We start from the raw sequence: 10,852 nt of genomic DNA on the forward strand, positions 1-10,852 counted from the left end.
CTGTAGATCAGATGTTGTGTTAAAATCATTAAGAGAATAATAATTTCAATATAAAAAAATAATATTATAAAACTGAACTTTTTAATTTTAATGGTAAATAAATGCCTATACCGTATTAAATATATATTGTTATTGATATGGATAGTTAAAAACGTTTGTATATTTAACTTAGCCTAAAAATAATTAAACAAATGAAAATTTTAATCAAGTAATAGTCCATTTTGACATTTTTGGGCTTTCAATTTTTATTTTTAGGTCTTAAATATTTTGTAGAAATTATTCTATTATTCATCAAACACTAAACTTCTCTAATATTAAATTACTTAAGATATTAGAACTTTGTTATCTTCCTTTAAAACATGCTCACATAAGCCATAAATCTGTTATAATAGTTTGAATGGAATGAGAAATATTAGGATCCAAAATTATTTGCAGCTCACAATAAACTTTCAGATTTACTACAACTTTAATATTATAATAATACTACGAATGAAAACATTTAAGGATATTACAAAGTATGTTAAGATATTGTAATATTTTCTTTATTATTATAAATAGTTAAGATCTCATATAATTTTATGATTTATTTTGNTTTTCTTTATTATTATAAATAGTTAAGATCTCATATAATTTTATGATTTATTTTGTTTAAATTAATAGATAATTGTTACAGTAATATAATTTTCGTTTTTTTTTTTTTTAATAATATCATAAATATTTACCATTTGGGTGTATTAAATATAATGACATAGTAATAATTATTAACTAATAAATATTAGGTAATTATCTCTTGTGAACAATATAGAAATATGTATTTCATTGAACATTTTAAAAACAAAATTAAAAATTAATATTTAAAATATATTTAATTATTTCAAACATATATTTTGCTATAAGCATATTTTTTTCTTTCATGCTATTTTTTTAAATACTTTTTGTGCAAGTATTTAGTTTAATATTCAATTATCATTCCCATTTATTTAATATAGTATTAAAAATATTAAACATTTACAGTACCATCGTACTACTATAATTTTTATCAATAAAATGTACAAATGTATGAGTATAAATTAATAAAAAAATACATTGGCATAAATAAAGTCACGTAAATTATTGAACATTANAGTCACGTAAGTTATTGAATCTTAAACAATCGTTTGTAATTATTATTAACTATGAAATAATGTAAATAAAATTAATATTTTTGTTTTTAAAAATATAAATATAAATATTAAGAAGATATAATGATGAATATGTGAATCTAAATAACTAATTATCATTTGCTGCTAATTTACATCGGTTTAAATATAAAATTCGGACAAATAAAATTGGCGCTTACAAATTATTATGCTACTCTTTTTGGAATAGACATTGGTACGGGCAATAAATCTGATGACAACATTTGCGTTGGTGCTGATTCAGTTACAACATTGTAAGTTCCAGCCGATCTCTGCTCGTTCAAATCGGCCGGCTTGGCAGTTATCGGTACTTTTGGCATTTTACCTGTTGTAACGTAATCTTGTATAAAATTGTAGCAGATGGTTGACAACATTTCACCTTCAAATATAAGAGGCATCAATCTTATCATTTCCATTGCGTCTTCGTCTTCATTGGGACGAATTGGATCAGCAGAGAATAAACCTCGTCTCTGTCTGTCATAGTATCGCCTACGCATTGGCGGTACTTGTTGTGGTGGATAACCGAGTAGTCCAATGTTGGGGTTAGGTGTTGTCAATTGATATTCAAAGAACTGAGGGTAGTTTTTGCGACGTAAAACTAAAAGCCACGGTAGCTTTGAAGAAACGGCTACCAAAAGCACCGAAATAGGTATTTTAATTTCAGTAGTTTTAGGGAACTGCAATTGGGCAACAGTGTCTGGTGTAACGAGCACAGCAAAGTATTCGATGTCTTCCTCCTCCTTCACGGAAGGCTGACCGTTATTTACAGCTATTGGCTGTTGTATTGGCTGTTGTCCTATTGATCCTCTTACTTCTTGGATTCCACCGTTGGTAATAAATGCATCGTACTCTCCTTTTTCTTTATCCTGTTCTTTGATAATAAACACGGGGCCCTTGTAGTTGGCTATTTGATTGTGTGTCCCCACTTTTTGAGCTACTTGAGGTCTCGAACTTCCAGATAATCCTGAGAAAACATTTTAAGTAAAATTAAAAAAAAACGTTTTCTCTGATTTTAGGAATATTCTACTTAAAATTAGTAGGTGGTGAAACCATAATTTTTTTTTATTTTTGTAAAAAGTTATAATTATAAAGTTATAAAAAATTATTTGACTATAATTAATTAAACATTACGATGAATGTTCAGAAGCTAACTATTTGGGAGGATTATAATTCCCTAATTCTCTCATGGTTTTGTGTTTGTTATTAATAAATTAAATATAAACAAACGTCAATAAATTATGTAGAAAAAATGTCCGTTGCTCGAATTAGCTTACAAATTATTTTTAATTAACTTATAAATGAGAAGAAGTGATTTTTATGTGCTATAGAACTTACATAAAATGGATTTTATTGTTATAAAATTTATTAAATATACAAATAAAATAACAGAAAATAATTATAAAAATAAAATAATAGAAAATAGTTGTAGACAAATAATATAAAATAAATAAAGTAAAAAAATGTTAATAAAACTAATTATCGATGACAATCTAATTTGAATCGACTCCACTTTTTTATAAAACATTTTTTCTCTGGAATCGAATTTATAATAATTAAGATTAACTCATAATAAATCAAAGTGAATTCAAAATAAGTCTGTAAAAGCTCTTGGCGTGATAACTGAACTGAAACATTTTTTTAAGAGATTATCTTACAAAAAAAAAACTATTCTATTCTAGCTACATATTTGATCAAAAGAAAATTTAAATTAACAAAGCGATATAAATATCATCCAGATTCGTTTTTTTCGTTAATACTTTATATATTTAAATAATTTATGTTTCATTTTTGACTAGGAACTCCACATTTTATTTTTGTTCAAGGTACTTATATGCAATTTGCGTCTGTTCATACAGTTATTTATATTCATAAGGTAAAATGAAATATTTTATATTTTTATTTTTCTTTTACGGCTAATATAAGTTTTTTTAATATATCAAATTTTGTCATCTATAATAGTAAATAATTATTATGTTAATTATTATTGTCTTAATTATTATGTTTACACGTCGTATGAAAGATTTTAACATAGTTATCTTTTTTTGTATTAGGATGTTATTNCATAGTTATCTTTTTTTGTATTAGGAAGTTATAATACACAAATTACAATTGCTTAGTTACATTAAAGAACCATAAATTTGTACGCAAAATAAATACCTAAATTATAAAATAATTTTTTTATATACCTGGTATTTTGAATGCTGTCGTCAAATTCACCAAAACTGAGGTTGAAATCATTAATATAAAAAACGTAGTTCTACAGTGGTCCTTCATGTTGATTGTTTGGGAAGTCACTGAGTCTGTGGCTGATCAAGAGAGGGTTCTTAAATACCCTTATAACCGAGGGTGCATTATTGTTTAACTACCCAGTATTGAAGTAGCCTCCGGTTTTTCATGTTTCTTTGTTATTTTTACTGCAGGTATTTGTTATTATATTTTTACGCATTCACATACCGAAAGAACGTCATAGATAAGAGTTCATCATTTGTCTAGACTACTTTAGTGGGGGTGTCTTGGACGCAAGGTGCCAGTGCACATAATAAACTAAACTGAAATTCCAAGAAATATCCGCAACCTTGAACTGAGTTTTGGGGTGAATTAAATATTTTATTGTATAAAAATACCACTGTTACTCATAATAATGACAATGAATCATATAAATTACATTCCATGTGTGATATACTAAAAAAAAATTGACTGTTATTATATAAGTGCTCGCTGTAAAAACAATAAAAATATTAGACATTATACAGCAGTACGTTATAACATGTTAAATAAAAATGTAAAACTAGTCTGAATATTATAAAATATATAGTGAACAAAATAAGTTATAGATAAATTTAAGTTTTATAAGACTACTATCTTTATCACATACTACAAAGAAACATTAAGAGTTCAATCCATTGGATACATTCTATAGATATAGTTTATCATTTCCGAATACTTTCGAATAAATAAGCTCCATCAGTAATGAAATTTTATCTCTCAGACATGTAAATAAAGTAATTTTGTAAATGTATGATGCATAAGTTTAATGGAAAAATTGAAAACACTTATGTTGACATTTAAATATGTTACGATAAATCAAAATTCCGTTCAGCCATAGGGTCTTTCGATTTTTTGTGCTTACATTCAATATAATAGGTTTATTTACGACTAGATGAAATTATTAATTTTTTATACAGACATCAGAAGTTATTTTATATTTATAGTTTTAATACATACTTCTGAATTTCAATAGATCTTTAATTGTTTGATAATCAGTTGGAATACTCTAATATAATTAACTAAAATACTTTTGTTTACTTTAACAGCTAAAAATAGTATAAAAAATGGAAAGTAATTTTATGAAATGTAAGATAAAAAACAAAAGGTCATCATAAATCTTTATAAATTTCATAGTCTGTACGATATTTTCTTTAGATGCATTCAATGAAGATTTTCAATTAATAAGAACAATTGGTCGAAGTCGACAGCCAAAAGGAAAATCCGAGTTTTACGTCATTAATATTTTTGTTAAGCAAAACACAAAAGCTCTTCCGATCGGTTTTAAAAATATTAGTTTAAAAATATTTAAATGATGATGTTTACCTCAACGACTAAATAAAAACTTACATTACAGTAAAATAACATAATTTTCTCTTGATAAAATAAGCAAAGTCTTTCGATTACAATAAAGTTATTTGAATTAATAAATTGTTTTACATTAGTGGCTACGCAATATAAGTATATGCTTTAAGTCAACAAAATATAGAACTAAGTATTTCATACTGTTATTTAATGTTTTTTTTCGAGTCTTGTTTGCTCTTTGTAATTTAAGGATAATTAATTAGGTTATGTCACACTGATATGCATTCTTAAAGTTTGCGATTGAGGTGTGTACAACATACATACAATATAGTGTATAATACTATGTTTGATTAAATTAACTTAAGTTCTTTTAGAATTTCATTCAGCTTATTCCATTAGCTATAACTTTCTCGAGTACTGCAATATTATCTGTTCATTCGAGCACGTATGGTTTAGCTGTTTCTGGTCTTTCTTCTTCATTGTCAATGAAGACATCAAGATCCTATTCCATTAAGATTCCGACAAATCAAGAGTTTTTAGTAGATTGGCTTTATAATAAAATGACAAAAGCTTCTGATGAAATTAGATTGTCTGTTTACTTATAAAATCGTGTATGTACAGTAACTCTTGAAATGTTTGCAAAATAAATAGAAAGTCTACATTTATATTTTCTTTTTATAAAACTATTACTTGTTATTTTCATTTTACATCATTAGATTTTTACCATTACGATAATATAAAAAGCCTCTGGAAAAAACTGCATTAAGGTGACACAATTATCTTTGATTCTTAATGTAAAACTTTTTTGTATATTTTCAAATCGTAGTTAATAATGACTAATGTATTTGATGTTTATTTTATTTCAATTTTTAAGTACTAAAAAATGAATACTTTTGTAGGAATTTTTTCTTTTTATAAATTTTGATAAATATTATGTTAAAATAAACATATTGAATAAATTTTAGTAGAGGGAAACTCTGATTGTATTAACAAAATTAACTGTAATTATTATTTTGAAAATTACAACTAAGTTTAATGAAAAAAAAGACGTATAATTATAATTGAATAGAATTTTTTTTTTTACTATTTTTTAAAAGCAAAATGAAAAAACAAATTTTTTGCGTTTTTCACTATATTTTTCGATTTAATCACCTTGACTTTTCATTATTTTTAACAATAAGAAATAGGTCATATATGAACTATCTCTTTATAAAATTAATATATTTTATCTTTATGATTTTACAGACATCCCGGGTACTTGATTTTGTTAGAATGTTTGTACTTACATAATATATTAATTTAAAATAAATTGTCGAGAAAAAAATTTACAACAATCTTTAACTTTAGAAAAATGAATATTAATGTAAACGGAGAAAGTCAAGTCAAGAAAGAAATATGAATTATATTCAAAGTTAAATAATTTTATTTAATGTCCACAATATTCCAGTCGTGACTGTAAAAATTATATCAATAAAATCAGAATATTTCTATATAATACCAGTGTTAACTAAACTACAACACTTTTCCGACGGTCGGTATTGACTACCGTCACAATATTACTACAATACAATTTTCAATTTCTGTTTTACTCAGGTTTTATAAATTTGTGTGAAATAATAACAAAAAAAAAGTCATTATTTGTACGATTTTTATAAAACTTAAAATTACAGTAAAAACTATATATATTCTATATAATTTCATAAAATTTTATTGCTATCTTTTGTAAGTGGTAACAGTAAATCTTGAACTATATTTTAGGTGTAAAATCACATAGAAAAGGAAGATGGGAGGNGTAAAATCATATAGAAAAGGAAGATGGGAGGTTTGATTTGATTGATGTTCACTGCGAACTCTAAATCGTTTGGTTTATCCTTGTTTTGACCGATTGTACGATTTGTTAGAAATGTTTTTTTCATTACACATTGAACACGGCAAACAATACTGCTGAAAATAAGAGATAAAAACTATTTTTTTAAATTCGAAAAGTAATGGTTGTAAACTATTTGTAGTCCATTGCTTTTAAAAATAATTTTTTCTTGTGTGTTCAAACATATTTTATTGTTGTCTCTAGGACTTTGGATTCATTGGAATACGTCAATGCATCGAAGTAAAAATTTAAATATTATATGAACTCCATCGAAGTTATATTATTAATATTAATCTAAAATTTTAAATGTAGTAGTTTTAGTTTTGATTCATAACTGAGAATGTATTGATTTTGTGATGGTGTGTGTCTTATTTTTAAATCTATACATGAAAGTTGTCAGCTTTCAATCAACTGATTTTAACTATCAATATGTCAAAAGAACATCATTTTAGTTTTGCTGAACCTATCAGCTCCTATTTGAAAAAAAGACCATCGAATTTTTAGAAATTTAATAGTATAGATCAAAATTATGCTACTATATAAATATGATTTTTAAAAAATTGTCCTGCGTTTTAAAACCGATGTAACTTTTTTTTTACAGAATCAAATAAAATTTTAATAGATTATACTAAAGATAATAAGCACACTATTGGTATGCTTTCTCTGAAAATCTGATCAAAAACTTAAGTACAGGATAGGTTTGAAATATTGTATCATAAAACAAATAAATTAACGAAATTTTAATTTTAATTTTAAGTAAAATTTTAAATCATGGCAATTGAAAAATTACAAACTATTGTGCATTTTTAAACATATAAGCATCGAAGTGTTTTTTATGGTAGTGATATTAATCACTGTCAGATATCACGTATATTTAAACCATTGTTATTGCCTTTTTAAATTTTAATTAAATGTTACATTTGAAATGCATATGTAGTGTATCTCTCCTAGTAATAATATTAAAACATTTTTTTAATGAATATAATTTTTTCTAAAGCTTAAAGATCAGTTAATAATCTATCGTTAGAATAGTTATCATTTTAAATTATAACTTATAACATTTTAAATATATTTACTTTATAGATTATACGTTATCAATAAGAAATTTAAAAAAAGGTAAAAATTCAATAGTTTAATATTTATTTTATGTTACAAAATTTCAAAACACATTTACTGAACGATAAAATATCAAGTCAATTTTATTTCCAACAACTATTCTATTTTTTTGTTAGATAATTCTCTAGTTATATATTTTATAAGTGGTTTGAAGTCATAAATATTTATTATTATAATGAATTGTATGCATATAAAATAAATTTAGATACTTTAAAAGCTTTAATCNATTCATATAAAATAAATTTAGATACTTTAAAAGCATTAATGAAGTATTTACTGAAAATATTCTAAAAAATACCATTAAAACGAGTACATCAAATGACTAAAAAACTTTAAATGTTTATTCTACAAACATACATAGTTGGAAATTCAAAAAATCAAAGAAAATGTAGAATAGGCATAATAGCTGTATCAATGTGGCCATTACATTATTAGTTACATATAATATATGTATAATACAAACCAAACAAATAATAACAGACTTGACACGCTCGTAATTGCCAACAAACTATCGTCACTTAACGTATGAGTAGATGTAAATATTACCTGCTTATTAGCAATATATCACAATAGCAAGAGATAAAAAAAATTATTTTTATTAATAGCGCAATAACTAATAAAGTTATACCTAGTTTTATTTAGTTTGGAGATTATTATGGCCATATGGATAACCAAGAAAATTATTATGCAAGTTGGTTGTTATAATATAACACCTGGACTGTGAAATACAAGAGAAAAGTATTCATTTAAACGAAAAGTATAAATGTTTATAAAAAGTCATTTAAAAAACAAAGAAATGCATAAGTTTTAAACGGGATCCCGTTATTGAGATCTCAATTTAAAAAAACTAAACCAATTTCGCAAACAAAAAATAATAATGATAATAATAAAAGTACATTTAAAACACCATCACAGCAGTATGCATTATTATATTTTCAAGGACATACATATTATTATATGATTTTACCTAAAGAATTTTATTGAATATTTAAAGATAGTGAACTATTTTCTAATTAATTTTGTTGATTTAAAAAAAATTATAAATCCATTTAAATATACAAATAAAATGTTATGAATGAACATGTAAGTCATATAGACATATTAATGAATAAATTAGGAATGAGACATAATATATAAAGTTTACATGACTTTATAATTCAATTTTTATACTAGTAATGATAAAATAAAAAGTACCTCTAAAGTATTTGAAATTTCTTAATATAGCTGGTACTCTAAGATAACGTGTTGTTGGATTAATTTTAATCAGTATATGTGNTTACTTTAAAAAGATTTATTTTATTTTCACAATTTCTCCTTTAACTAAATAAAATTAAAACTATATTAAAAATATTATTAATTTAAAAAACTAAAAAATATTAAACTCAAAAACCGCAGATACGTATTTCGGAAACAATATTACCATTACAACACTAAACAAATGTATTTAATATAGTTTTAATTTTATTTAATTAATTAGCCACAAATGATCAATTTTTATTATATCTCCTTTAACTGTTAGTAATTACAGAAAATTTTAAATTATTATTTTATTTTGTCCTATGCATAACAATTCTCTAGAGCTTACAAGTCTCAATCTGTTGACTATAACTGACAAATGGAAAGAAGCACATTTATTTTATTTGCGTAACTTAATCGATGGAAGTATTGATTCTGTCAAAATGTTGCGGTCTCCAAATTTCGTATTTCTGTTTTTAATTCCCATACAATACATTCGTTCTTTCTTGTTTTTCATTTCACCAGCTGTATGTCAAACAGTCCACTTTAAAGTATGATGAAATTGGCCAATGAGGACCCATTAATACCTATGTGCTTTTCATTACAGTAATTACTGTGTTGTGATTATATTTACATATACTCGTGCAAATGTTTTGATGTATAACATTGTAATTTTGTTAGTATTGTAAAATACTTATAACTGAGCCAGTCCCGTTCCACACGTATAAATTTAATAAATTTAACTAATGAATCGCATATATTAGATTTTAGTTTATAAATGTAAATATCTACATTTTTTATCACTTTAGTTGTCAAAAAAAAAAAAAATAGATTCACAAACAAGATGTGATTTACTATTATACCATACATAATTACCAAAACTGGGGGCCATAACACAAAACTATTAGATTCTTTAGAAATATAATTATTGTACATTTTTTGATAGAAAACCCAAATTAGATGCTCCTTTAAAATATTTGCTGGTTACAAATATCACGTATGGTAGAGTGAGTATCATGATCGAGATAACAAATTATTTGGATTGTTAAATTTTAACAATGGAAATTTAAAGACAGTGAACTATTTTCTAATTAATTTTGTTGATTTAAAAAAATTATAAATCCATTGAAATATACAAATAAAATGTTATGAATGAACATGTAAGTCATATAGACATATTAATGAATAAATTAGGAATGAGACATAATATATAAAGTTTACATGACTTTATAATTCAATTTTTATACTAGTAATGATAAAATAAAAAGTACCTCTAAAGTATTTGAAATTTCTTAATATAGCTGGTACTCTAAGATAACGTGTTGTTGGATTAATTTTAATCAGTATATGTGTCGTAATAGTAAACGATAATGCTGTTATCAATGTGATTCATGATCATTCCAAAACGTCTAATTCGATGGTTTAAGGGAATGTTAAAACTGCTATCCTTTGGAAATTATGTACACGTTACTAGAAAAGTTTGTAGAAGGAGGTTCTATAAGAGGATTTTGCAATGACTTTTTGTGCAATACTTTAATACATAGATAGAAGATAAAATCCCACCGCAATATTGGTAATGGAATGAGTGTATAAATATTCCATGATATAATTGAATTACTAAAGAAGTTCACTGCCTACGGACCAATATCAATTGTATTGTATTGGCGCGACAGAAATTACCAAGAGATATATTTTTGACAAGGAAACCTCTTCTTTGGTGAGGGTCAGTATAATGTTTATAAAAGATAATAGTTTTGTATGAGTAAATTCTATTATTAACAATCGCTCTTATTCTTTGAATAAAAGATAATCATATAAAATATACTTGAATATACTATTTTATAAGTTAATCAGTGATATAAGATGTATTTAAGTGATTCATATT

At 24.5% G+C, this 10,852-nt stretch overlaps 1 protein-coding gene across 2 annotated transcripts in view; it reads right to left on the reverse strand.

Annotated features, from left to right (window-relative positions):
• LOC126894926 (uncharacterized) overlaps positions 1-3,660 on the reverse strand; it is a 71,814-nt gene extending 68,154 nt beyond the window's left edge. The window contains exons 1-2 of one of the 2 annotated variants that reach the window (XM_050666333.1): positions 3,365-3,614; positions 1,141-2,142 (exon numbers count right to left, since the gene is read on the reverse strand). In XM_050666333.1, coding sequence (XP_050522290.1) covers positions 1,346-2,142; positions 3,365-3,452 — 885 coding nt within the window. In that variant the 5' untranslated portion in view covers positions 3,453-3,614 and the 3' untranslated portion in view covers positions 1,141-1,345. Of the gene's footprint in view, positions 1-1,140; positions 2,143-3,364 lie in introns of those variants that run through there. The other variant, XM_050666491.1, reaches the window with a different exon arrangement.
• Positions 3,661-10,852: the final 7,192 nt, after the last annotated feature.

The sequence above is a fragment of the Daktulosphaira vitifoliae genome, unplaced genomic scaffold (assembly GCF_025091365.1).
Source record: "Daktulosphaira vitifoliae isolate Bord-2020 unplaced genomic scaffold, ASM2509136v1 Scaffold_1, whole genome shotgun sequence".
In the NCBI taxonomy this organism is placed as follows: Eukaryota; Metazoa; Arthropoda; class Insecta; order Hemiptera; family Phylloxeridae; genus Daktulosphaira; species Daktulosphaira vitifoliae.